Source organism: Anser anser, assembly GCF_964211835.1.
Source record: "Anser anser genome assembly, chromosome: 25".
NCBI classification, from domain to species: domain Eukaryota; kingdom Metazoa; phylum Chordata; class Aves; order Anseriformes; family Anatidae; genus Anser; species Anser anser.
Window position 1 is genome coordinate 1,415,737 of NC_139746.1, and position 26,938 is coordinate 1,442,674.

Consider the following 26,938-nt stretch of genomic DNA (forward strand, 5'->3'; position numbering starts at 1 on the left):
GCGCAGGGTGACCCCGGTGGCCCCGGCCTTGCCCCGTCACCCGGGGGGCCGGGGAGGGAGGTGACAGCGCGAGGTGCCTGGCACGGAGCGAGCCCGAGGCTGGAGGTGGGGTGGGAATGGGGAGAAAAATCACCTAAAAGGGGAGCCGGGGTGCCTGGCTGGAGGCAGGGAGGGTGAGGACCGCCCTCGGTGCCCACCACCTACGGCAGAGAGGAGAAACCCCTCACTGACGGGTGCTGGGAGCAACCCTGGGGGGGTCCTCAGCTCTCCGGGGAAGCTGCCCTCCTCCCCCTGCCCTAGAGGTGCGCCTTTCCCTGCAGTTCCTACGAAAAGCAGGAGCCCAGGCCCAGGAGCAAAGCCAGAAATCAGCCTCCGCCCCGGGGTTCAGCGCTGCGGACTCGCAGCCCCAGGAGCTTGGGCACCGCAGCGCCAGGAACGGCAGCGCTGGGGCTGTGAGCTCAGAGCAGGGGGGGGCTCGGCACGGGCCCTGCACCCCCGGGCACGGTTTTGGGGCCTTCTCGTGGCCGGGGCGGGGGGCAGGAAGCCCCCGGCTGCTCCCAAGGCCGGCGAAGGGGCTGGCTGCTGGCCCCCGGCTCGGCGCCGCACCCAGAGCCCGGCCGCTGGCGGTCCCTGCCCTGGCACGGCGCCCGCTCGGTATTTTTATCCCAGGCATCTGCCTTGTTTGAAGCCGCCTGCTTTTTTTTTCCTTTTTTTTCCACGGCCCACCCCTGTCCCACCCTGGCTTAGGGGTGACAGCAATAGCTGCACGCCCTGCTGCCGTGGCCTGAGCCCAGAAGGCGTCCGTCAGCTGCCCTAAGACGGCCCCGGGGGCCCAGCGGCTCCGAAGGCAAGAGCCACACACACCGGACCCCTTGTTCAGGAGGCGTTTGAGGGGCTCAGGGCAGGACGTTCCGGTAAATGCAACCATTTTTAAGGTCTCCCCTTCTTTATTCCACAGCCGCCCAAAGACGGGGAGAGCCAGGCTCCTAACACAGCTCCCTCCGGCCATTTGTTTTGTGCTCAAAGTCTGCCCTGGGCACAAAACAAGCCAAGCCCTGGGGGAAGCCTCGTTTGTTAAAAAGAAGGAATTTAAAACAAGGATTCTTAAAACAGGGATTCAGGTTTGCTACCTCCTCTCACCCTCCTCCCCGGCTAACGATGAGGCTGAAACTCACCCTTGTGCAGAAACCGGGTTCAAAGTTCAGCCAATTTTGGGGGGCTAGCGCCAGCCCCATCCCCTTTTTTGGGGGGTGGGTGGGTGACAAAGGGGATTTAATTCCCTTTGCAGAGCTGTCACTGCAGAGCCCTGGCCCTCGGAGCAGGATCCTGGAGGAACAGCTCCCGGCGGGGCTGGCCCTGGCCGCGTTGGGATGTACCGGGTGTCGTAGACAAGGAGCTGGCTCGACTCCGACGGGCCGGAGCAGTTTCTTAGCAGGCCGAAGGCAGCGAGTTGCTCTCCACCTTCAGTCCTTTGCTGGCCAGGAAGGCGTCCTGCTTGGGCTCGCGGCCCAGGAACTTCCTCAGCATGTCGGAAGCGTCCAGGGAGCCGCCGGGATGCAGGATGCAGTTCCTGTAGTCCATACCCACCTGCACGGAGAGACAGGGGCGCGTGTAGGACGCCCGCCCACCCGCCTCGCTGCTCCCCGCTCCCACCTCTCAGCCAGGGGAGGCAGCGCCCGCGGTGAGCCCCGAGCCCGGCCCCGCGGGACGTCCCCCCCCTACCTTGCAGTTCATGATCCCCTCCTGCTTGAAGCGCGTGTGGAACATGTCCATGGAGTACACCTCGCTCCAGAGGTAGCCGTAGTACTGGGCATCGTAGCCTCCAGCCAAGTGGCCAAAGGTGGCCGGCATGTTTGTACCTTCGCAGCAGAGGAAGGGAAGGGGGGCGTTAACCGGAAGGGCTGCTGGAACTGCTCGTGGAAAAAGCCCTCCGGGCTGTAAATGTGTCATGGCAGGCACTGTGTCGGCTTGCTCGCAGTGACGGGGGAAACAGGGAAGGACTTCCCAGTTATTTTCGTTTGGTTTTAGCCCTGCTCTTCCGGGAGTCAGCAAAACCCAGCCCCGCTGAGCCAGCCCGAGGCCCCGGCCTTGAAAGGGACCCGCTGCGTGAGCGGGACCCTCAGCAGAGCCCCACGTACCTGGGGTGGCGGGGATGCCCAGCACCTCCTCGCACAGCTGGGCGAACACCTCCACGGGGTCAGCCTTCGTCTGGGTGTGCAGCGCCTGGTCCACCTTGGCCAGGACGATCTGACGCAAGTTGAACAGCCCTGTTCCGGGAGGAGGAGGCGAGCTGAGGCCTGGGGGCCCGAGGGCTCCCAGTTCTCCCCACACCCGATTTCAGAACCACTTCCCCAGACCAGATTGTCCAGAAGCTCCCGCTCAGGCCGCAGCTGCACCTCCCTGGGCACCTCCTGTCACCTCACCTTTGGGCTTCCCAGGTTAACAGCGAGGAGATGTGGTTCCTTCCTCCCAGCCCTCTGTCCCCACAGACAAAGCCTTTACCCTAACCATCGTGACCAGCCAGGGCACTAAGGGTCCCCCTTCCTGTCCCCACAAGCAGGGGACACCAAGGCAAGGCTCTGTCCTTGCTGGGAACAGCGCGCAGCCTTTGCTCCCCAAAACCCTTCGTCACCGGCTCCCACCTGTGTTTGCCTGCCGGGATTTAATGAGCTTCTCCAGCAGCTCGTCGGGGATGGGGCTTCCAGTTTTGTAGTGCCTGGACATCCGCAGCAGCGGCTCCTTCTCCCACACCCAGTTCTCCAGCATCTGCGACGGTGCCTCGACAAAGTCCCGCTCCACGTGCGTCCCGCTGAACATGGCAAACTCCGCCTAGGAGACGTCAGACCGTCAGCAGAGCCGGTTCAGAGCAGGGCATCACTTAACCCCCAAAAGGGAGCACAACGGAGAAAGGTAACAAACCCTTCCCCCGCCGGGCCTCACCTGAGAGCACAGCTGGTGCATGACGTGCCCGAATTCGTGGAAATAGGTCTCCACCTCATCGTGCTGCAGCAGGGAGGGCGCGTCCGGCGTGGGCTTGGTGAAGTTGGCCACCATGGCAGCCACCGAGATCTGCCGGCTGGAGTCTGGCAGGAGGCAGCCCGGCTGCAGGCCGAAGCAGGCTGCGTGCCCGTACTTCCCTTCCCTGGGCCGGGAAGAAAGAGGTGGCTGTTCCGTGGATGATCCCAGGGAGCCAGCCCCGAGCTCCCGGGCAGGGCCCCGAGCTCTGCCCAGAGCAGCAGCCCCTGGCGGTGCCGTGACTCACGCAGAGCCAGCACTCCCAGGACAGCCCTGCCTGCGTCTGCAACCCTCCCTCCACCACAACCATGCAGCGGGGAGTGGGACATCCCCTTCTCTTCCCCAGGCGTGGCAGGCTCCTGTCCCACTGTCCCACCCCTCCTCCCTCCCTTGGCTGGCCCCAGGCCTCACCGCGGGTACAGATCCAGGTAGAATTTGCCGATGGTCTCCCCGGAGGAGGCGTCCTTCACCGTGTACAGCTGGACGTCCTCGTGCCACACCTGAGCCTTCTCTTCCAGGTGGAAGGTGAGCCCCAGCAGCTCCTGGTAAATGGCCAGCAGGCCCGTGGTGACCACCTGCATGGGGAAGTACTCCTTCAGCAGATTCTGGTCCACGCTGTACTTGGTCTCCTCCACCTGGTTCATGTAGTAGCGCATGTCCCAGGCATTGATGCGGTTGTCGAACTCCAGCCCTCGCTTCTCGCACTCTTTCTTCTTCAGGTCCAGGATCACGGCCCGCTCCTTCTCCCCGAGGGGTTTCAGCTTCTGGGCCAGCTCATCTGGAAGAGCACAGAGGGAAGGTTGGGGACCAGGTGTGAGAGCAGCCCCCCCAGCCCAACGGAGCCCACGTCTCCCCTCTGCAGCCAGGCGCCGTACCCAGGAACGTGGCCACCGTCCTGCTGCTTTTCGCCATGTTCATCTCCAGCACAAAGTCCGCGTGGGTGCTGAAGCCCAGCAGGCTGGCTTTCTGAGCCCGCAAGTCCACCAGCTCCTTGAGGATCAGGCAGTTCTCCTGCAACGTGAAGGAGCAAAGCTCAGCACGAAACGGGGCACACAAGAAAGCAAGCGCGAGCCCCGGCGTGGAAATCAGCACAAGTCCCAGAACAGCCCCCTTCAGCGCCTGGTAAATTCAGAGTCTTTCACAGGACCACAGCCAGGCAACCCCTTCCCGCATGTGCTGAGCGAGGCCCAGCTGTCACAGCTTGCCCTAACTCTTTATCTCCTCCCCAGCTCTGAAGACTCTACAAGCAGCCGGTCTCCGTCTCCCCGAGGATGCCATCGCCCTTCCCAGGGAGCTGGGGGCATTGAGGCTTCTCTCCACGGGACGAGATCTGCCCAGGGAAAAGTCCTGGCGGGCGTTCCTGCGGGCCCTGCTGGCAGGCAGCGAGGCCACCTACCTCTTTGCACCTGGAGTTGAACATTTCTTCCACCTTCCTCCTCGTCTCAGGCACGTAGCACTTCTTCAAGAGAGGGAAATAGTGCGGGTACTTCAAGGTGACCTTCAGCTTGCCGTCCTCTGTCTTCTCCAGGGAGTTGAGGAAGTCCTCGGGGAGCCCCCCTGAGAAAAGAGCACGCAGCTGACAGAGAGCCCAAGCCTCTCCCGAAATACCAGCTCTGGGCACAGAACGGGCTCTTGCTCCTTGGCCAGAGCAACCCCAGGGCTTAAATTCCTGCACAGCTGCAGGAATGCTGCAGGAACACCCTCTTTTACCTCCACCCTAGAGCAGAGAAAAGCCCCTGGGTGGCCTCGTCGGGCCCAAAACAGGGTGGGCTCAGCTGCAGCACAAACCAGGCCCCGAAGCCCAGGAGAAATGAGCCCGAGGGCTCCGTACCTAGTTCCTCCTTCGAGAAGGGCAAGTAGGTGGTGTCCTCGTTGAGGTTCTTGTTGAAGTCTATGCAGAGGACGCTCAGCTTTTTCTTAATAGCTTTGATTTTCTTTAAAGTATAGAAAAAAAGAAAAAGTCAGTCCAAATGGGAAAGTCAAGCGGCGCCGTTCATGGTCCCCAGCCAGCAGCCTGCCTGCTGAGTCGCCCCCTGGTCTGCACTTGGCTTTTCTTCAACTGCAACGCTGCAGAATTAACTGCATGCAGGCACGGAGCTCTCGGGCTGGAACAGGCTCCCTTTGATCCCACCTGGTGGGAACGCAGCCACCTCAGCACCGTCCCGAACACCTCCTGCCGGCTCAGGAGCTGCAGGTGTTTCAGCAGCGACCTCCCCTGCCCTCATTTCATCTCGCTTTCTCTTCTGTTTTTAATTCAGGCTCCTTCACTGAGCCACGATAAGAGGGAGACGCGAGGGGGATGCCCTCCCCGCTGCCCCCACGCCTGCTGCTGCAGCTTCTCGGGAGCCGGAGGCTCCCGATGTCAGCCCCGTGGCGTGACGTTATCCCCACCCAAGAGAAGGGAAAAAGAGGGGCAGGGAGGCATCGCCCGGCGTGCCCAAGGTCACACGGATCAGGAGCGAGCCTCAGGCCTCTCTGCTCCAAGGCTACGCTGCCCCACCAGCCCTGCGAGGCATCCTCCACACGCATTTACTTTGAGCTCTGTGGTCTCACCTCCTGCGTTTCCTCAGGGAGATGGAGCCCGTTCCTCTTGCCCAGTTTGATCAGCCTCTCCAGGTACCTCTTTGCTTCGGGCTTCAGCGAAGCGCTCTCCGCTTTCTCCTGGAAAACAAAACCCATGAGCACAAGAAGCCACGGGATGAGGTGCCCCCGCGCAGCTCTGCAGGGGGCTGGGGAGAGTCGTGGGCTGCAGAACCGGCCCGGAGCAGACAGAAACACACCACGCTAAGGCTTTGGTGCATTAATTCTATCGGGCTGCTTTAAACGTCTCACCTTTATGCCACGCTAAAGCCCCTTTTGGGGCATTACCCAGCCCCTCTCTGAGCAGGGCAGGCTGGGTCACTTCTGCCTTTTTACCAAAGGAAGAATCGAGACTTTGGGTGTGTGGGGGGGGGTCACAGCCCTCAAATCCCAACCCCCCAGCTCCCACAGCCCTCAAATCCCAACCCCAAAGTTCTCACTAAAAGCTGGAGCATACAACTATCCAATTCCAGACCCTGCGCCGTTTATTTCTAGGGCCTGGGACAAGGGAATAGGACTGCTTGTAATTCCAAGAGGCTTCTGATCCCCGCTTGGAGGCATCCTGCTCCCCAGCACGCACACCTGCAGCCAGACGATCCTCTGGTACACGTCCTGCCTCATGCTCATCTCCACGTCGAACTCCGAGAGCTTCTTGTCAGCCTCGGTGCTCGCTGCACGGATGTCTTTGCAGGGAGAGACGTGCTGCGGGAAGTCCAGCATGTTCCGGCGGACTGGAAAGAGAGCAGGCATTTCAGCAGAGGCAACGAGAGCCGCGCGATGCAGAACTGCCCACGGGTGGGAGCACACGCGGCGAAGGTGTTAATCAGGGGCTCGTGACAGCCCCGCAGCCTGAGCCAGCTGCCTGCGCGAGGGGAGAGCGAGGGAGCTGCCGCCCTCAGACAAACCCGGAGCCCCCCTCGCCGAGCCCGCGCCCCCCTCGTTCGCTGCCCTTGCTGCTGCCCAGCGGTTTCCCTCTACGCTCTGTCTTCCGCACGAAACTTGCATGAATTTCATGCGCGTGAGGCCCCGGCTCTCTCACTGCTACCAACTGCCTGGGGAACCACACGGCTTTTACGGCGCAGACGGCACCGCTGTGTCCCCATCCCTCAGGGAACCGGGGCGCGCCCTCGCTGCAGCCGCCTCTCGGACGCCGCCGTGCCCCAGGTGAGCTCTGCCCCGGCTGATTTCATCTCGGAAGCGAACAGAGCGAAACGCTCCCTGCCTCCAGGCCTCGAGCAAGACAACCGCAGCAGGCAGGCGCCGCCCTGCGGGCACCAGCTCCCTCCACGCAGCAGGAGGGGAGCGGGCGTCAGGTAGCTGAAGCCCGCATCACCGACCAAAAAAACCATCACGTTGCTTTACACACAATCCCTAAATTGACAGCAGCGTTCGGACAGACACGACGCAGATATTTATCCGCTGCCTTAGGGAAGGAGTTGGAGAAAAGCTGGAGATTTCTCAGATTTCTGCCAACGCACGACTCCTCCTTCCTGCTAATGCACTCGGACGTAAAAAGGAGCAGGCAGCCCTGAAAACCCAGCTGGAGCCCCGCAGACCTTCCTGCTGCCAAAGCAGCGGCGCTGCCAAGGCGCCGGCCTCATTTTAGATTCACGTTTCTGTTCCAGATCTCGTTTTTTTTTTTTTATTTGTACTCGTATCTAGCCGCGTAAACATTAACTGGAAGGAAAACACACCGCCGAGAGCGAGGGATTCACGGGGAGACAGAAAGAGACGACAGCGCGGAGCCCCCCTCCCAGAAAAAAACCAAAAAAAAAACGATTATTAAGACGCAGATTTCCAGAAAGCCAGCACGCGTCCTCCGGATACGTACCCGTGTACTCCACCTCCACGTCGGCCAGGGCCTTGAGGGTGTTCTCGTAGGACACCTCTCCCCGCTCCTGGGCGCCCACGCGGTCATACACCACCTTGGTCCTCTCGGTGAGCTCGGCGGCCATGCGCTCAATCTGCTCGGCGCTCAGGTCCCAGCGCAGCTGCTCGGCCACCAGCCGCGGGGCCTGGCTGTCCACCACGCTGCCTGGGGAAGCGCAGAGAGACCCCCCCCCCGGTGACACGGCCACCCGCGGCCCGGGACGAGAGCCGGGAGCAGGCCGGGCACAGAGACGGTGCCGGCAGCTTCCCGGGGGGAGCGGGGAGATCCCGGGGGGGGCACTGGGGACCCTCCCGGTTAGGAGGGCTCAGTGGTGGAAACCTGCCGCCTGCCCCGCTGAGACCGGGGGGTTGGGGGTGGCTGGAGCACGGCAGGGACCCCCCGTCCTCACCGGGATGTCCCTCCTTGACCTTACCGGGCTCCCCACACCGTCCTCACCAGGACCCCCCTCCCTCGCTGAGACCCTCCCCAGCCTCCCCCCGTCCTTACCAGCTCCCCCTCCCCGTCTTTACCGGGACGCTCCCGCCCATACCGGGCTCCCTCCCCTGTCCTCACCGGGACCCCCTGCCCGTCCTTCCCAGGACCCCCCCAGCCTCACCGGAACACCCCCCTCGTCCTTACCGGGGAACCCCCTCCCGGCCTCACCTCACTGCCCCCTCTCCCTCCGCCAGGCCTCAGCGGGACGCCCCCCCGTCCTTACCGGGAACCCCCCCCGAGCCTCACCGGGACCCCCCTGTCCTTACCGGGACCCCCCGGGACCTTCCCCGGGCCTCCCTCCGTCCATACCGGGACCTTCCCCCAACCTCACCGGGACCCTCCCGCCCATACCGGACCCCCCCACACACCCTGTCCTTACCGGGGACCCCCCCCCTCGGCCTTACCGGGACCCCTCCGGTGCCCCCAGCCCCGGTGCCCCCCGCCAGCCCCTAGCCCCAGCCCCCCAGCCCCGTGCCGTTACCGGTGGGGGGCGCCATGCCGCGCTCCGGGACCCCGCTGCCGCCGCCGAGGCCGCGAGGAGGCCGCGAGGACGCCGGGCCGGCCCCGCGCACCGAGCATGTGCCGCGGGCAGCGAGACGGGCGGCGGGGGGGGCAGAGCGGCCGCGCCAGGGGCATGCTGGGATCGCGGAGGACCGCGCCGCTCCCCCCCCGCGTCATTTCTCCCCACTCCGGGACCGGAGAAGGGCCGGGAAAAGGCCCCGGCCCCCCCCCTTCAGCCTTCCCCCGCCGCCCGGCCTCCAGCAGAGAGGCCTCGGCCCGGTGAGGCCGCCCGCCCGTTCCCATGGCGACAGCACACACCCCCCCCCCCCGCGTCTCTATGGTCAACCAGCAGGGAAAGAGCGGCGCCCCCACTTCCGGCCTCCAGCCCGTCCCAGCAGCTCCGCGCACCGCGCACGCGCAGCGCCCTCCGTGCTGGCGGGCGGGCGGGAGGGGGCGGTGGCGGCGCATGCGCAGTGCTGCGCCCGCCCTGGCCGAGGCGAGCGGCGCGGGGCCGGTGAGTGGGGGCGGGGCGGGGCCGGGGCCTCCGCTACCGGCACCGGGCCCGGCACCGGGCCCGCAGCCAGGCCGCTACGGGGCGGGGAGGCCCCGGCCTGGGCCTCCAGCGGGCTCCGGGACCGGTGCGGGCCCGCTGCCCGGTCCTTTTAGGCCGCCCCGGGGTGGGAGGGGGGCGGTGGCCGTGCCGGTAGCGCTGCCTTCGCCTCCCGTTACCGGCCGCGGCCTGGGCTCGGGAGGGGGGGGGGCGGCCCCGGCCCCGGCCCCGGCCCCGGCCCCGGCCCCGGCCCCGGCCCCGGCCCCGCCGCCGGGTCACGCAGCTCCGTTCCCCGCAGGGTGAGAGCCGCGAGGAGGCACCGAGCGCCCCCCGGGATGGCGGAGCAGAAGCGCCTGGCCTACGCCATCGTCCGGTTCCTGCACGAGCAGCTGCGGAGCGGGGGGCTGAGCCCCGACGCGCAGGAGAGCCTGGAAGGTCGGTGGGGGGCGGGGGGGTGCCCGCGGCCCCCGCCCGGGGCTGGCACCTGGGGAAGTCGGGGGGCTCGGTGGCTGTCCCCGGGCGCTCGGTCACTGCCCCCTGCCTCGTCCTCTCCCAAACGTCCTGGCTTGCTCCGGGTTTGGAAGGGGTTTTTCCTCTCGGAGACGTATCCGGGGCACTGGGGGTGCTGCTTCCTTGTCTGATTTCTGGTCGCCTCCTGCAAAAGAGGATTAGCCTGAGGAAGGAACGCGCCCGGCATCCAAAGCCTCCCTGAGCCCGGGTTTGAGCCCTAAAAAGTTTTATTTTAAGTGTGGAGGGGTCAGGAGCCTTGCAGCATGGTGCAAGATAAGAACTTTGGGGCTGTAAGGAGGCATCTTATACTCGCAGAGCGCTTTCCAGTTCTGCTATCAAAATGCTTTTCCCCAGCACGACCAGGAGAACTTACGCAGGTATTTCTCAGAGGGCTTCTTCCACTGGTAACGAGAGCGCACAGATCCTAAAAGATCTCCTTAAGGAGCTTGCGCTTTAGTCTTTGGCCTTTACGTTCACCCCCCTGGCACACACAGAGCTCGGGCACGTCCGCAGAAAGCGGTGGGCATGTTCCTGGGCGAGGCCGGGATGGAGACAGGGCAGGAGGAGGCCGTTGGCTGGCAGAGGCTTATTCCTGGTGCTCCCAGACCGAAAAGTGTGGCCCAAGAGTTCTGTGGCACCGGGCTCCGCTCCGCTGCTGGATTCCCCTGTCCGAGCTGGGAGCGGGTTCCTGCCCTGGTGGGGCAGGAGGTGGGGGCAGCTTCGGGAGCGCTAGTGAAGCCCTGGCTCTGCCAACTTCCACCCCAGCACCTCCTCTGAAGGTGCTGAGGGGATGGGGGTCGTGGCCGATGCCTTTTAGGAGCTTCCTGCCGAAGTTTGCCCAGCTCCAGGGTTTGGGCACAGCACCACGGCGCGTGGCACAGCACCATGGCGCGTGGCACAGCACCACGGCGCGTGGCAGGCCTGCTCCAGCTGGAGCAGCCGTTCCGACAGCTCTGCAGAAGGCCTGTGAAGGTGCTGAGCCCCCCGTGGTCAGGGCGTGAAAGCAGAGCAGGAGGCTGGAGCTGCCTTCTGGTGCCGGACTCGATGCGGAGGAGCAGCGTGGCTCAGTCGGTCCCTGCTCAGCTTTTAGTCCCTCTGCAGATTGCTTCTGAGTTCGGGCCAGGCACAGAGCTGAGCTGGGGCAAGCTGAGGTCGTGGTAAAAGCAAACCTTCATCCAGCTGCGCTAGGTGACGGCGAGCTGCAGCGCCACGAGCTCAAAAAGCGCTGCAGAGAATCTGAGGATTTGGGTCTCAGTCTGGGGTGTGGAAATATGTGGGTTGTGGGTTTTTCTTTTCTTTTTTTTTTTCTGGTATTTTCAACTGTAAGGAATTCAGGTACTGTGGAAGAGGGCTACGCAGGCAGAATGGGGAGAGCTAATGACCCGATTCTTCCTGTCCAGTGGCGATCCAGTGCCTGGAGACAGCTTTTGGGGTCTCCCTGGACGACCAAGACCTAGCTGTGTCCCAGACTCTTCCTGAAATATTTGAAGCTGCTGTAGGAAAGGTGAGCAGATACCCGAAACGCGCGCTGACTTTCAGTTCAGGCAGCCCGAGCGATGAGCTCCGCTTGGTTCCCGCGGTGGTGCTGCCCCCTCGGAGGCGCGTGGGAGGGAAATGGTTTGGGCTTGACGAGCCCGGTGCTCGGGGAGGGGGAGGCTGGGTTCTGCTCCGTGGGAGTCCTCATCTCGGCACAGCGCTCTCCCTTTCCTTGTAAGGAGCCTGAGCACGCCAGAACGAACTCGGAGCCCGTCACCCCCTCTGAAGATGACATAGCCGAAGCCGAAAGACTCAAGACTGAAGGTAGCCGCCTCTAGAGCCGGGCGTAACGAGGTGTAAACGAGGAAGGGGAGGAAGGCTTCGTTCGCTCCGCACCACGGGACCGCGCGGAACAGGAAGCGAGCAGAGGGGATCGAGCCTTTGTTCCTGCTCGTTCCTCCACGCGTGTGTGGGTTTGGTGTAACTCAGCTGCCGCAGAACCGGGGCAGACAGCTGGGTCAGCGGTTTCTTTCGCGTGCTGACAGGCCGGCGCTGCGTGGAACACGGCGCCTTTCCTGCCGAGGTCTCTGCGTGTTGCCTTTTCTGTGCCACGCAGGAGAGCGTGAATAGCGAAGCGCAGCGGAGAGCTCTCTCTGAGCCGCTGCACCGCAGCGCTTCTCGGGGCACGTGTAGCTCTGGGGAGGCCTCTTAGGTGGGAGAGCAGCTGAAGAAGCGCAGAGGAGCTTGCAGGATCCCTTCTGAAAGGGCGGTGCAGGACGCAGATCCCCTGCCTCACGCTCGCGTGCAGTTTGATCAGCAGGAGGTGCAAGCTCCTGGCTTCTCTCTCGTTCCGTTTTCTCAACCAGGACGGAGATCCAGGCCTGTTGCTTTTGTTGGCCCCCGGTTTTAACTTGCTGACGAGCCTTTTCTCCACCTCTTTAGGAAACGAACAAATGAAGGCAGAAAACTTCGAAGCTGCTGTGTCTTTCTATGGAAAAGCGATTGAGCTGAATCCATCCAATGCTGTGTACTTCTGCAACAGGTACGGATCTCTGTCTCCAGCCCTGTGCGCCTGTGGTTTTGGTCCTTACTTCTCACCTAGGACTCTTGCTTGGTCGAAATCCCACCTTCTGCTTGTTCTGTTCCTTGCTCTTTTAGATTATTTTTTCTTTCCGAGCTCAGTGACACACTTCCCCGTGCCTCTTGCCAGCTCTGTGCCCTGGCATCTCTAGATAGGATGTGGGTGTGGAAACAAACTGTCAGGCATTCAAGGAGATACAAGGATGCCAAGAAATACGGTCTGCTTTCACACAATTAACTCCTTAAGGAAGATAAAGGGCCCAGGTTTGAGAGGCTGGGTCGATAATAAACAAAAGAGTGAAGTGAGATGAGTTGAAGGCTTGGTTTTGAGAATTTTATACGTGTTGAGAGTTACATGCGTGCAAAATAGGCATGCAGGTGACCTTCCTGATTTCCAGTGGTGTTCTAAGCAGAAGTACGTGAAAACTGGTGGAAAAACAATCGAATTAAAATGGCTTTGAGTCAGGGTTTGATTTAGTTATCTGCTTGAGCAGAACAGGGAGCCAAGGTTTCAGTTACCTGCTTATCGTGAGCACAGGCCTGCAGCTGGCTGCATGATAACTCGTGTGCACGCGTGCCAGTGAGGCGGTGAGCTGCTTCTTGGGAGCTCGTTTTAGCTGCCTGAGGGTCATCCAGCGGGGTGCTGGGCGGGTGTCCTGGTGCCAGTAGGAGGTGTAAGACTGAGGCTTGAGCGAGCTTGGTGAGAGGAGAACTGATTTTGAAACTTTATGTGGAGATTGTCAGAAAATGGATGAAGCGGTCGTTGTGGCTAAGAAATGGAGGCATAAGGGAAGCTGAGGGGATGGTGCGAGCTAGCGAGAGAAAAACTTCCCTGCCTGCCTCCTCTTGGAGAGGCCGTGAGGAGGAGAAAGCCCGGATTTATTTGCAGTAGGAGCAGAGCACGAAGCCGGGTGTTTGGATAGCACCCTGCTCACGTAGGTACGGCCTGGATTGATGTCAAGTTTACACTTGACTTTGCCTTTGCAGCGGGACACCACAGAGAGGGAGCAGGGGTGACCTTGATCAGCGTAGTCGGGCTGATAAGTGTTTTCTGCACATCTTTCTCCATTCTCTCCAGAGCTGCTGCGTACAGTAAGTTAGGAAATTATGCTGGAGCAGTCCGAGACTGTGAACGAGCCATAGGCATCGATCCAAACTACAGCAAGGCGTATGGCAGGATGGGGTAAGTAAGGGAGCTTCTGGTGCCTGAATTCTAATCTCAAAGTGCCCGGTGGCACCGATACCATCGGCGGTGCTCTGCCCCGGAGTGCCGTGCAAAAACACCTAGGGCTTCGCCTCGGCTGGGGGTGGAGGAGGTCTGCAAGTGCTCATCTGCCTCTGTAACTTTTTCTTCTATTTCCACTTCGACAGCTTGGCCCTCTCCAGTTTAAATAAACACACAGAAGCTGTTGTTTACTACAAAAAAGCCCTAGAGCTCGATCCAGACAACGACACATACAAATCAAACCTTAAAATAGCCGAACAGAAGATGAAGGAGACTCCAAGTCCGGTAAGTTCTGAGGCTAACGCTTGCTGTATGTGGGTAAGATTAGAAAATTTCTTCATTATGCTACTGTAAGTGCTAGCAGGCGCTGTCTGGCAGAGGCTTGATGATCTGGGTTGTGTTTAGAATACAAATCTTGCATGCAGGCGGAGGGGAGATGGTTAATGAGCGCTGCCATGAACATTTCCACTGAAATCCAGAGAGAGTAACTGCTCTGCTCGAGCACAGTCACCTTGGGCTTATTTGAGAGAGCTGGGAAATGAGACTGATTAGAAGGAGCGTTTGCAAACAGCATTTTTTGCCTTAAGCACCTTTCTTAATTAAAGTCACTGCTCCTAAAATCCAGATATTTTTTTTCTAGTGACCTGTTAGCAATACCAAAAGGGCTTTTTAGTTTTTTTTTCTTTTTTTTTCCTTCCACAAGTGTTCTTTTTTGTTTTTTATTTGTTTTTTTTTTTTAATATGAAAAGAATCCTGGCGGTTTTCTAGTCCCAAAGCCAGTAACTGCCCCGCTGACGTGCTCAGGACCGTGTGTTAGTTCTCCGTTTTGAAGGGGCTTTCAGTCTTCTAAAGACTCCTCCAGCCCAAAGGTGACCGAGTGGATGTGTTTGACTCGGCAGGCGTGATGGGGTCGAGCAGTCCAGCACTGGCATGCCTCAGCTGCTGAGAGGGGTGCTCGGTGAATCACGCGGTGCCGTTACTGCTGCCACCAGCACGTGTCCCCCGCCTCCCTTAGCGAGCCTCGCCCCCAGGCTCCGACCTTAGTTGTGGTTTAAGGACCAGATGCTGGTAACGCTGAAGAACTGCAGTAACGTTCGTTTCACCGTGCTGTTTGTCGCATCAGAAGGCGAGAGGATGTCATCACCTGTGTGTGGTGTCTTTCTTCTTACAGACCGGAGGTCCCGGAGGATTTGATTTAGCTGGCTTGCTGAACAACCCTGGCTTCATGAGCATGGTAAATCTGGACAGGTCACAGCCAGGCTGTGTCTGGGCTGTGCAGTTCTGTGGTCAGGGTGAGATGTGTCAGTACACGGCTTGGGGAGTTCCTGTGTCTCGGTAGCAGTTTTGTTTTCGTTCCATTTCTTCGCTTTGGTGTCGCTGCGAGGAAGCCGTGCTTGTATTTTTCACTGAAGTCAAATAAAGAGCCAGTGACTTACTCACGGGCTTCGTATGCTGGCTGTGGAAAGGGCGCCTGCTCTGCATTACCAGCCTTGTCGTGTGCGTGGTGCTGTGCTTCTCTTTGCTATTTTTGTCCTATTGATCTCTTTCGAAGTATTTCTGTCTTCACTTTGTTCCTAGTTGAATGGCACAACATCTGCATATTTACCCAGGCATTTCTGACTAAATAGGGTGTCCTTTTTTTTCCCCCTCTTTAAATAGGCATCTAACCTAATGAACAACCCACAAGTACAACAGCTGTAAGTTTGATCCCGTCTTCTGTTTCCTCTGAGACGCTCGTTTGAAGCTCTGGGGGGAGGGAGCGGGTACCAGAAGCGTGGAGGGCAGCCTCGGGGCAGCCTGCTCCCCTCGGCTAACACGTGTTTGGAGAGCTCTGGCCTCGTTGAAGAGGAGCCTCAAAGGGAGGAAGGATAGATCGAGGCACTGGCATTGCCTTTGGGAAGTTGAAGTCAGTTTGGCTCAGTATTTACATGGTCTGGGGACAGGATTTTGCATCTCCGACTCGGTTAGAAGGAGAATATTTCCATCCTTTGTGCTGCAGAGCCATGAGGATCAATTCACAATGTTTGTCAGCTGCTTCGACAATACAAATCCATAAAATTAGTACGGCTCCTGCCTCACCTGACCGTGCTTTCAGAGCACAGGCAGTCAGTGAGTCAGAGACCTCCACGAGATCGTCCTTTGGTTACTGTTAGAGGCCACCTGCTTAAAGGGCTGCATGTCTGCTGCCACTTCCATTCGGTTCTTCTGCTCCTTCCGCCGCTGTTGCCAGCTGAGGTTCAGAGCAAGCAAATTACCCTGGGTGAGGAAGGGCGGTGTTTTAATCAGACATAGCACAGGGCTTGCAGAAAGAGGGGGGAGTATCTGGGGATACAGCAGCTGACACTGTTAGAAATATTTCTGTGTATTGTGCAGTTTAATGTTACGGTTGCTCTTCTGCAGTTAATGAATAAAGAGTTGTTGCAGAAGATTCCCTCACAGATAACTCCATAATCTGTGTTCCCGTTAGGCTGACGTTCCCTTCCTTGTGTAAAACAACCAATTCCTGTGTTTTGTGTCGTTTTCTGAGCGATGACTCTTGTTCCCACAGCATGTCTGGGATGATTTCTGGTGGCCATAACCCCATGGGAGCAGCAGGCACCAGCCCCTCCACGAACGATCTTGCCAGCCTCATACAAGCGTGAGTAGGGAGCTGGGTCGTTCCCAGTGAATTAATAAATGAATTTCAGGTTTTCTGACCAAAAGTGAAAGCTTAAGTTAAAAGCTGGGGAAAGTTTAAACGCTGGGTGAAGCCCTGCCCCTTGGTAACGCGAGCTGCCTGTTGGAGCCGGGTTTTGACAGTCAGCCGTGAAGAATTTCCTCGCAGCAGGCCGTGTCAGCGTGTGAGAGCGCCGACACAACCGCTGCTTGTTCTCCTGCAGGGGCCAGCAGTTTGCGCAGCAGATGCAGCAGCAGAACCCCGAGCTAATAGAGCAGCTACGAAGCCAGATCAGGAGTCGAACTCCAAGTGCCAGTAACGAAGATCAGCAGGAATGAGCGTTCCAGGTGAGGTTGCAGCCAGGAGTGCCGCCGTACCGTGGCCGGCTTAGCGGGGAAGATTTCAGTATTTTGCTGCAAAATTTCATGCCTAAATTAACAGTTTGGTGTCTCTTCCCTCCCCTCTGTATAGACTGGGTTCTGTGTCGGTACTGCTGGTGCCGTGCCTCAGAGGCACAAGGCTCAGCCCTGGGGAGCGATAAGAGCTCCCCTCGCGCGTTGTGTGACTGACAAATGAGTTTTGTTACCTAGCGTTCACGGTCGTTAAAGGGACGCTTTATTTTTCCCAAAAATTGAATTTGCCAATGTCTTGTCTCCCTGTCTCTGCAGCGCAGTCCGTGGGAACTATGTTCTTTGCTTTAAAAACTGGAAGCCATGTGCGTGTTGCCATTTCTTGAGTCGGAAGTGTCCAAGAGGGGGAAAAAAAAATGAAAAAAAAAAAAAAACACAAAATACTTTATATGACCTGCATGTTAAAGACAGATTCACGCTTTCTTTCCCTAGTCTTCGTCCCTGCTCCTCCCCCTCAGCCTTTCCATTAGTTTTTTTCTTCTGGAAGACCCAGCGAGCTGAACACAAACCAGCATCAACAGCCTTTCTAAAGAGACTCGGAAAATTACCTACACTGTTACATTTCTATGTTCTTTGCTACATGGGAATTTTTTAACCCGTTTTTGAAGAACGATGCACTCTTCACTACAGGATGTCTTCACTCTCCTGCCCACGTGCCACTTCAAAGAAGTGTTCCAGGCCCGCCCCGTCCTGCCCCCCGTCACCTTCGTGCCAGTCACGAGCTGGCAGCGTTCGAACGCTCTGGAGATCCCTGGATCTCGGGGTCTCCAGGAGCAGGGTTTCTGTTGATTAGATTCGCTGCGTTTCTCATTCGGGTCCGCAGCAGCATCGCCAGGGCTTTTAATAGGTGGGGTTTGGCCATCGCCTCTCCCAAGGTTAGCATAAATGTGTCGGGGGGGGGGGGGGGGGATTGGGACTACTTAGAGCGAGCGTTTCCAGACACACTTCTGGGGGTTCCTCCCCAGGCCTGGCAAAACTTGTCTAGTGTTTAGTAATTATGGCTATGTTGTCGGAATGATCCGATCTGTGAACTAGTCGGGTGGACAGTAAGAAAGATATGATGTTTTTGGTGTTTCAGAGGTTTCTCTTCTGCTTTTTAATTTGTCGTTTATGCATGTAAGTAATCAACCTGGTCGACTGTGCTGATGGTAGGAATAGAGGGCGCGTGAGTAGAGAGCAGAAGGAATAAAAAACGCTCCTGGGACAGCACGGTTTCAATGCGGGGGCCTGGCAAAGAGCGATTCTGTCCCCGCAGGTCACGGGTGGGACGAGGGGAATGGCTCCGGGGGCTGATGGAGCGACCCGCAGCCTTCCGCCCTCGGGACCTCCCCGTTGTCCTTCCCGGGGCAAGCGGGAGGCTCCGGCAAGTTCCCCTAGGAGTCAGTAGTTGAGGCTGGGGGTTTTTGTGTCGACCTCAGGACTGTTTTTAGGGTTGGTCACTCGGTCGTGGTGGGGAAGGCGTGTTCCTGGCCTTAGGTGGAAAAGGCCCCTTCAGGAGACCCGGTGGTATGGATGAGCAGGTGTATCTGACGACTGATATCAAGAAAAGGATGATTTGTAAATGCTCCATAAATACGTGGTTAATGTAACTTGTGAAGAATAAAATATTTGGACACTTGCTTTGCGATCCCTCTTGACCCCGTGAGCGAAGCAAGACCTGGGGCTGGGCCTGTTTGCAAGGCTGCTGCCTGCGGAGGTTTCTGTGTGGGGTCAGAGCCTCCTCGGTGTCCTGGCGGCTGTGAGGCACCACCTGGGTGTGTTTTATCCGCCTCGTCCGGGCTTTTTTGTTCCTTTCCTGCTGAAACACCGCGCTGTATTGATGCAGCACAGCGGAGATGAGCTGCTTCTTTCCCCTGCTGCCCCCTCTTCCTTTTAAGTGCGAACTGAGAGTTGGGACCAAGCAAAAGGAGAAGCTTTAGGACCATAGGACAGGGTGGAAAGAAAAAAATTTGTGAATGGTCTAAAATAATGAAACCTGGATGGTTTTTTCCCCTTCTTTTCGTATCTCCTCAGGGCTGCTCCCCCCTGCTCCTTACGCTGATCGCTCCGTTGTGCCCATAGCTCTCTTCCCTCACCTCTCTTGATGGTTTTTTTACACCTCTGTGTAAAAAAGCTGCTATTAGGATCCCAAAAAGCTGATTTTTTTATTTTTTAGACCCATTTTCCCCTCACCCTGCAGCCTCCTAGGCCCTGCATTTAGCACCATGCTTTAATGAAGGGATTTCTGCGGTTCTTTAACCAAAACCAGCCCAGGCCCTGCTGGAAGCCGAGGCCTCCCCGGTCCCGGTGCCGGTCCCGGTCCTGGTGCAGGCCCGGCCCCGTCAGCACCGGCCGCACCGGACAGCGCTGCGGGCCCGGCGCTGCCCCGGAACGCTCCGTCGCGGTCCCCGTTTCCAGCCGGGCTCCGTTCCGCGGCGCACCCGGGGGCGCTGGCAGCGTGCCCGCCTCAGGGCGTGGGCGGGCTGACGGGCGGCCCCCGCGGCCAATGAGCAGCCGCGCTGCCCCGCCGCAGCCAATAGGAGGGCGGCGGACGCGAGCGGGGGCGGGCGTTGTGCGGGGGCCGCCTGGACGGGGCGCGAGCGGGAGCCGGCGCGTGAGTGGGGGGGCGCCGGGGCCGTTGCCGGGGCAACGGGGAGCGGGCGGGGGGGGCGGTTGCCGGGGTAACGGCGGGGGGCGGGGCTGTTGGGGGGGAACTGGGGGACAGGGGTCTGTCACTGGGGGAACTGGGGCGGTCAGGGGTGGGGAACTGGGGGAACTGGGGCGGTTGGGGGGGGAACTGGGGGCCCGGGGTCCATCACTGGGGTAACTGGGGCAGACGGGAGGGGAACTGGGGTAACTGGGACGGTAGAGGGGTGTAACTGGGGACCGGGGGCTGTTACTGGGGGAACTGGGGCAGTTGGGGGGGGAACTGGAGCAGTCAGGGGTCTGTCACTAGGGTAACTGGGGTAACTGGGACGGTAGGGGGGTGTAACTGGGGACCAGGGGCTGTTACTGGGGTAACTGGGGCGGTCGAGGAGGGGTAACTGGGACAAATGGAACGGTCAGGAGGGGTTAACTGGGGCAACTGGGGCTGGTGGGTGGGTAAGTGGGGTTACTGGGTTGGTCAGGGGTGTGTCACTGGGGTAACTGGGGCAGCTGGGGGGGTTACTGGGGGCCAGGGGGTGTTCCTGGGGTAACTGGGACGGTCAGGGGTCTGTCACTGCGGTAACTGGGGGCTGTTATTGAGGTAACTGGGATAACTGGGGGCTGTTCCTGAGGTAACTGGGGGGGGCAGGGGGCTGCGGTAGGGTTTTGGGGTCTGGACACGCTCCTCCCACGGCCGCGCTCCTTTGGGGCGTCTCAGCAGCCCGTGCCCGTGTCCTGGGACAAAGCCCCCTCCCCAAAACCCCCCCTCCAGCGTCCCCTGCGTGGTCTCAGCGGGCTGGGGGGGGCTCAGGGTGGGCTTCTGGGGGGATCCAGGCCCGGTCCCGTGCCGGCGGGGGCACCCAGCTGAGGTTTTCGGGCTCACACCTAAGGAAATCTTTGTTTTTTTTCCACAGAGGCTCCCCCCTTCACGTAGCGTTTCTCACCGTTCGAGCGTTTCGAGGTGGGATGGTGAGCCAAGCAGCGCTGAGTTAATTCTCTTTTACACAATTTTCAGGCTGCTGAGGCCGTCCGGGCGTTAGAGGCACCGACTTCTGCACGTGGAGCCGCCAGGGAGAGCAGCCCGGGAGAAGCGCGAGGTATTGCCGGTGCTCGGCTCCGCTTGTCACTAAGCTGCTTTCCTCCGGAGGTCGCGGGGCACCAGAGGAGCTCGAGGCTTTACGCTTTGCTGGGGGCTTCGCTGGGCTAGGGGAAAAAAAAGGAAAAAGCTAAGGGTTTACTGAGCTTCTGAGCCAGGCTTCCTCCAGATGAGGTGGGAATTGTGGAGAAAAGCAGGTTTTTTCCTCCAGTGACGTCTCCAGGTGTCCCTCTCCGTCTCCAGGTGTCCCTCTCCGGGGAGCCGTGTGCCCACCTCACATACCAGGCGACCTCACTTCTGCTTTGTGACCCCACCAGGTGCCATTTTGGAGGGATTTCCCTTGAGAGGATTACCCTAACGCCCTGCCACGCCGTCGCCGTGCGAGGTGACCCCCTTGTTCTGTTGCTGCTGCAGCTGCGGCGTGATTTCCGAGGGCAGCGCCGCTCATCAGCCGTGTCGGCGCCGCGCCGACAGGCCCGGGGCCGACATCCCCGAGGGACCCCCCTCGTCAGCAGCAGTGCCAGCCACAGCCGCAGCGCGTGGGCTGCCTGCTGTGCGAGCCCTGTCAGCGTGCGCCACGATTTCAGGCTCGGGGCTTGTTCAGACCCGGCTCGTCTGCCGGGTTCAGCGGGAAGCGAGTCGATCGGCGCCACCCGAGCTGGGTTTTCTGCTGGTGAGCGTCGCTTTGCGTGGACGCCCAGCTGAGATCCGAGCCTGCCGCAGCCGGACAGGCTGCCGTGACCTCTCTGTTCGCTCCTGCTCCGACAGCAAACTCAGAAAGAGGCCTTCAGCTCCTTAAACTCCCTCAGCAGGCGTGGGGCCACACAGCCCCGATGTCCCTTGCGATCAAATCCCCGTTTACGCAGCCCGCTGCACAGAACCGCTGATAGTGATGAAAGCTGTCAGCCCTCGAGGGAGACTCGGGCCTCAGGAATCTTTTGTATCCGAGTTAATTTGCTGCTCCAGTGGCCGGGTATCCAATTAACTCACCTGGTCCACCGCCACCGGGGCGAGCGTCAGCGTGGCTGGAGACGTTCCCTGGCGGTTCGTTAGCTGTGGCACCTCGTCAGCGCTCGGGGCCGTCTGGCACCCTCGGCGAGGCGCGAGGCCCTCTGCGGGTGCCACCACTCTCACCCCGCGCGTTGATTCAGCCCCGGTACTGGCGGTGCCGTCTGCTCGTCCCTGCATCAGCAGAAAGACCTGCTCATGCCTTTAAAAATAGATCTAATTCTGGTATTTTTTTTTAAATGGCTCTAGGAGAACTCGCTTAACTGCTGCTGCACGCAACCTGGAGGAAAACGCGTTTCTGAGTGAGTCAGTTGCCATGACCTAGGCAGCTCAGACCTTGCGTTTTTCTCACCATCTGCCTCTCTTTTGTCACGCCCTGTGGACAGTAGAAACCCCCGCAGCGGGTTTCTCCAAAGGTTTTCCCTTTGGAGAGCTGCCTATCGACCAGTAACCAAAAATTCCTCTGGCTCCTGGTACAGAGCAAACAGCCACCCGCGGAGGCAGCGACCCACCCCGGCAAGAGGGCGGTGGTGGCTCAGGACTGAATCTGCTCCTCACGTTTGAAGGGAGACCTTTAATTTCACTTCTCAGTGAAACTGAGAGCCGCCAGCTCAAGCCCACGTTCATTTCTCGTGGTTAACATCAAAGCCTCGGTCCTGTGGCTGGGCTCGGGTGGATTTTAAGGCAAGATCCAGCGGTTTGTGCCTGGTGCCGTGTAGGTGTTTGCAAAGAGACCGAGGCTGTGCCAGTTCTGTGCAGTCGGTACAATTCTTGCAAGATTTTCAAGTCACTGTTTGCTGCAGTTAAATTCTCTTCCCTGCCTGTTCCTTTGCCCCGTGGCGTGAGAGCTTTGTGCCTCCTGATCTCTCCACCCACTGCCTCCGGGGCGTGAGGGGGGAGAGTTAAGGTAGGGAGGCTGGCACGCGGTTTGGGACGCGAGGTGCCCTTCTCCACAACAAATACCGACGCGGGGCAATCTCTCGTTTCCCTCCTGCCCACAGCTCTGCTCCAGGAGCCCCTCTCCCTCGCCGTTTGCCTGCCGGTGCCCGCCCAGGCAGCACAATGAAGATCGTGGTCGCCAAAGTGCTGTGTCTGCTGGGCATCTGCGTCCTCATGCTGACCGGCTCCCTCCTCCCCGTCAAGATAATCGAGGCGGATTACGAGAAGGCTCATCGCTCCAAGAAGGTCATCGCCCTCTGCAATTCCTTCGGAGGAGGGGTCTTCCTGGCCACCTGCTTCAACGCCTTGCTGCCGGCCGTGAGAGGAAAGGTAACTGCTCGCGGGCCTCCGGGGAGCTGTAGGGAGCCTGTGCCACCCTGTGTGAGGGAGCAGCAGCAGCCTGGGCTGCCAGAACCCTGCCCCTGGGCGAGAGGAGGTGTAGGGGCCATCCCCAGCCAGAGGGACCCCTTAAGCTCCCTCAGAAACCTCTGGTGTTTCAGGTCAGGGATTGCAGCCACTGCCTCCCCTTCAGCTCTCCCTGAGTCTGCTTGGAAAGCTTTTGTGATGCAGGAGGAGGCTGAGCATCACCTCTGGGGCTAGGCTCAAACTCCTGCCCTTGAGCCAGCGTTTGAAACACTTTCAGAGAGCCACCAACCCCCTGCTAGAGGGCAAATAGCTTCCCCCTTTCTTACGTTGAGGCCTGCATGCAAGGGTATTAAGGCATCACCGATGAGTTTAGTGTCACTGTGGGCACACAACAGGAATATTTCTTTGTTCATTGTTACGGAGCCCAGATTTTCCCCCCTCATATCTACCATCAGACACTTTCTTCCCGGAAGGGGCTTTGTAGGAAACTGTGAGAGCTTCCCAAGGGCTCCCTGGGTGCCTGTAGAGAGCCAAAGGCGATCGATTCACCGCGGGCTGTGTGCTTTGTCCTAGCTGGATGAAGTTCTTAAGCAGGGGAACGTGACCACGGACTACCCTGTGGCTGAGACCATCATGATGGTCGGCTTCTTCGTCACGGTCTTTGTGGAGCAGCTCGTCTTGACCTTCCAGAAGGAAAAGCCCTCCTTCATAGACCTGGAGACCTTCAACGCCGGTTCAGATGTCGGGAGCGACTCAGAATATGAGAGCCCTTTCATAGCCTCGTCCCGCGGGCGCACGCTGTACGGCGAGCACGGCCAGCACTCCCACGGCCTGAACGTCCAGGAGCTCTCCCGCTCCAGCCCCTTGCGGCTGGTCGGCCTGGTCTTTGCCTTGTGCACGCACTCCATCTTCGAGGGACTGGCCCTGGGCTTGCAGGAGGAAGGCGGCAAAGTCCTGGGCTTGTTCCTGGGCGTCGCCGTCCACGAGATGCTGGTGGCGGTGGCGCTGGGCGTCAGCATGGCCAAGGCCTCGCTGCCCATGAAGGACGCGGCGAAGGTGGCCGTGACGGTGAGCCTGATGATCCCCCTGGGCATCAGCATCGGGATGGGGATCGAGAGCGCCCAGAGCGCCGCCAGCAACATCGCCTCGCTGCTCCTGCAAGGCGTCGCGGGGGGAACTTTCCTCTTCATCACCTTCTTTGAGGTCCTGGCCAAGGAGCTGGAGGACAAGAACGATCGGCTGCTGAAGGTCCTCTCCCTGGTGCTGGGCTACGCCGCTCTGGCGGGGCTGGTCTTCTTCAAGTGGTGAGGACGGGAGCGGCGGGGAGCCAACCTCACCTCCTGCCCCCTGCGGCCGGCCCCGAGACGAGCCCGCCGTCAGCCAAGGGGGGACGCTGGAGCTCGGCAGCCACGTGAAACATCCCAGCCCAGGAGGTGTTTCGGCGCTGACCCGGAGGAGGAGGAGGATTTTCTCCTCTGCGCCCGGAGGGAGAGGAAAACGAGGAGTGTCACGAGGCGCCGTCCCTGCCCCTCGGCTCTGCGGGTGCAGCAGCCTGTGCAGAGATCACTGGAAACAAACACTGCGAGGCTGGTTCTGAGGCTGCCTTCCCAGAGCTCGTCAGGCACGTCGTTTCCTGTTGATCTGCACAGCCGGCCCCCTTCCTCCCTCCCCTCACGCCCCTCGCAAAAACTCCGGCCGAGCCTCGGCTTCCTTCACACCCAGGCTCTGAGGAGGTGAGAAACCGTAACCGAAATAAAGTCGGAGGCAGGTGGGGTCGCGGCTCGCACAGCTGCACTAAGCTGCTTTTGCTAGCTTGGTTTTGAGCAAAACCTGGTTGTAATAGCTGCCAAAAATAACATCCCTTCTGGGGCTGCTCGGTGTGACCGTTGCCACAGCTCCCGCTGAGCCGAGCTTCCATTTTAACCCGCAAATGGCTCCGGGAGCTTTTCTTTCTCGGAGTGATTAATGGCAGAAACGAGGCTGGGCCGTGCCCCGTCCCGTGCTTCCTTCTCCTCGCCTCATCCGTGCGTTGCGCGCTCCCTGAAGGAAACCTGCAGCCGCGTTAACGCATCGCTGGAGAGCTCTCGCGTCCGTACCTGAAGCCCGGGATCCATTAGCGCCTAAGAAACGGGCGGCAGCAATTTCCAGCGTTAATATTTCAGGGCAAGCGCTCGCGTTCGGATCGTCTGCAGTGAAATGGGTCGAGCGGCCTCCACCAGGCGCAGCCGCAGGGCTGCTCCCCGGCCCCAGCCCCGGCTGGCAGCGGGCTCCCGCGCCTGGGCGACGCGCGAGCCGCGTGGCGGCGGCTGTGCAGGGCGTTCTGCCGGGGTTTTCAAAGGAAAAAGAGGAGAAATCTCTTTCCCCCCCCCCCCCGGGGTTCGTGAGCCGCAGGGCTGATTAAGGCAGCCGCCATCTGACTGCGCACAAGCCGAGCTCGCTGCGCCTCCGAGGCGCGTCCCCGGGGGAGCTCGGTGTGCCTGGATCCCGTGGCGATCCCTCGTGTTCGGGAGCTCGGATCAGAGGCTGGCGGCAGGAGCGCGCCCCCTCCGCTCCCCCCCCTCGGCCACGCTGCTCCTCCTCGCAGGGGATGCATTTTAATTAGACGTGGCCATCGCTCCTGCCGCAGCTCCCCCAGGCAGAGCAGAGCTTCTGCAGGCGCTGATGGAATTATAACGACATGGAGCCGGCCGAGCCGCGGCGCAGCCCCTGCTGCAAGCGAGGAGGAGCGGGGAGGCTGTGAAACGGCATCTTGGAGCAGCGGTTGGCACCGCTGCAGCATATGGAAGCTGATGGGGATCATCCGACAGGGCCTGGTGCGCGGCGTGTTAATTGCTGCCACGTACCAAAGTCAATTAATCTTGCTTTGAAAAACCTGGAGCGGGAAGATGGGGGGGGTAGGGGGGAGGGAGGGTTATTTTGGGCCTCCGATGACACAAATTAGCAGGGCCTGACGAGAATGTAATTTGCCTCGACGTGGTGAACCTGTGTGTGTTATTTCACCTCCCCCAGCAGCCCGGGGCCTGCTGCTTTCTGCTGCTCACCGACCGCCGCTCGTCCCGGGCAGGGGGGGTGCTGGATCCTTTTTTTCTGCCTCCATCTCCCGTGCCGTTTTGTTTTCGCAGCTACTGGCTCTATTTGTAGGGGTCCTTCCCCCAGCTGGGGGGGCGGGGGGGTCTCACAGAGCATCACCGCTGCCCCCCATGGCAGGTGGGGCGGCTGTGGGCAGTGTGGTGGTTGGGGGGACGCGCTGGATCCCCAGTTTTCCACCTTTTTTTTGTCCCGATGGGGTGTGGGAGCAGGGAGCAGCCTGGCCGGGGGCCACGCGGCTGGGGGGGTCCCTGGCACCAGGGGGGGCTTTGCCTGTCACTGACAGTCAGCTCCTGCCTTTGGAGGAGGAAGAAACCTGATGTGCTGCTCCCAATAAACGCCCAGACCCTCTCCACGTCGGTGCCGCGTGTTTATTTACAGCCCCCCACCTCGCCACCATCTCTGGGTGCCCGGATCAGACCCGGATGCCCCTGCCCCAGCCCGGGGACGTGCCCGAGCTCCTGGGGGGAGCGGGGAAGGGCAGCAGCCCCCCCGTGCAGCCCCCCCGTGCAGCCCCCTTCCCCATCCCCACAGCCTCGTCCCTTTGCAGCCGCGCGTGCGCGGCCGCCCCGCAGCAGCCAGCAGAGCCCCCGTTGCGTAAAGGCGTCGCGGGGAGCTGGGGAGTGAATGAACGGAGGAGGAGCCGCAGCTAAAATGATCAAGGAAACTCATTCATTTCCTCTAACGAGTAGTACCCGGCCGGCTCATAACGCTGCGGGGCGGCTCGTCGGGGACAGGGGGCTGCGGCTGCCGGCCCCCCCGGGACGAGGCCGGTGTCCCCCCTGCGGGGGCTCGTGGCCTGGGGGGGGGGGTTCACGGTGGGGTGCGTGTCGCTGGGTGCCGTGGCCCCGCTGCTCCGCCGGCAGCTATTAATAGCAGCTGCGGATTTTAATTGCTGCCGCTCGTCAGGGAGCGGGAGTCACGAGGCCCCGGCCGTGCCACCCGGCAGCCCCCCGCCAGCACCGCTGCCCCCGGCCCCACGCGGGGCCTGCAGACCCCGGGAGCCCTGGGGCCGGTGACGGAGCCCCCGGTGCTGGTGTGTCCGGGGGCAGCGGGGGGACGCTGGCCCCAGAGCCCGGCCCCGCTGCCCACGGCCTTGGGGGCTTCGAGAGCCCCCTGTCCCCACCCGGGTGTCCCCCTGTCCCCTGCCGGGGTCCCCGTCCCCGTACAGGTGTCCCTGCGGCGGTGTGTCCCTGTCTGTGTGTCCGTGTCCATCCCTGTGTCCGTCTGTTCCCACCTGTGTCCGTGTGTCCCATCCCTGTCCCTGTCCATCTGTCTCCATCCCTGTCCGTCTGTCCCTGTCCCCATCGCTGTCTGTGTCCCATCCCTGTCCGTGTGTCCCTGTCCCTGGCCATCTGTCCCCATCCCTGTCCGTGTGTCCCATCCCTGTCCCCGTCCCTGTCCGTCTGTCCCTGTCCCCGTCTGTCCCATCCCCATCCGTGTGTCCCA

At 60.4% G+C, this 26,938-nt stretch overlaps 3 protein-coding genes across 13 annotated transcripts; 2 read left to right on the forward strand and 1 right to left on the reverse strand.

The window, feature by feature from the left end:
- Positions 1-927: 927 nt before the first annotated feature.
- On the reverse strand, positions 928-8,634 carry THOP1 (thimet oligopeptidase 1). Its single transcript, XM_083811103.1, has 13 exons — positions 8,442-8,634; positions 7,427-7,630; positions 6,178-6,326; positions 5,569-5,676; positions 4,847-4,949; positions 4,412-4,572; positions 3,891-4,026; positions 3,427-3,793; positions 2,941-3,142; positions 2,643-2,829; positions 2,139-2,267; positions 1,723-1,859; positions 928-1,587 (listed from the first exon to the last, which is right to left on the reverse strand). The coding sequence occupies exons 1-13, from the start codon at positions 8,455-8,457 to the stop codon at positions 1,429-1,431; spliced, it is 2,058 nt and encodes a 685-aa protein (XP_083667229.1). The 5' UTR covers positions 8,458-8,634; the 3' UTR covers positions 928-1,428.
- A 191-nt stretch (positions 8,635-8,825) lies between these two features.
- On the forward strand, positions 8,826-17,986 carry SGTA (small glutamine rich tetratricopeptide repeat co-chaperone alpha). 3 transcript variants are annotated; one of them, XM_083811146.1, is made up of 12 exons: positions 8,826-8,975; positions 9,310-9,446; positions 10,922-11,025; positions 11,237-11,321; positions 11,940-12,039; positions 13,156-13,260; positions 13,449-13,587; positions 14,474-14,536; positions 14,962-14,999; positions 15,851-15,940; positions 16,182-16,305; positions 16,627-17,986. In XM_083811146.1, exons 2-11 carry the CDS (start codon positions 9,347-9,349, stop codon positions 16,294-16,296), a joined length of 939 nt encoding a protein of 312 aa, XP_083667272.1. In that variant the 5' UTR covers positions 8,826-8,975; positions 9,310-9,346; the 3' UTR covers positions 16,297-16,305; positions 16,627-17,986. The 3 variants fall into 3 exon arrangements, with proteins under 3 accessions (XP_083667272.1, XP_083667271.1, XP_083667270.1); XM_083811145.1 differs by having other exon boundaries at positions 8,849-8,975; positions 16,801-17,986; XM_083811144.1 differs by lacking the exon at positions 8,826-8,975 and adding an exon at positions 8,998-9,099.
- A 907-nt stretch (positions 17,987-18,893) lies between these two features.
- Positions 18,894-25,844, forward strand: SLC39A3 (solute carrier family 39 member 3). 9 transcript variants are annotated; one of them, XM_083811137.1, is made up of 6 exons: positions 18,909-18,961; positions 20,009-20,090; positions 20,407-20,762; positions 21,347-21,399; positions 22,099-22,366; positions 22,976-25,844. In XM_083811137.1, the coding sequence occupies exons 5-6, from the start codon at positions 22,160-22,162 to the stop codon at positions 23,708-23,710; spliced, it is 942 nt and encodes a 313-aa protein (XP_083667263.1). In that variant the 5' UTR covers positions 18,909-18,961; positions 20,009-20,090; positions 20,407-20,762; positions 21,347-21,399; positions 22,099-22,159; the 3' UTR covers positions 23,711-25,844. The 9 variants fall into 9 exon arrangements, with proteins under 9 accessions (XP_083667261.1, XP_083667263.1, XP_083667264.1 ...); XM_083811138.1 differs by having other exon boundaries at positions 20,407-20,474; XM_083811136.1 differs by having other exon boundaries at positions 20,407-22,004.
- Positions 25,845-26,938: the final 1,094 nt, after the last annotated feature.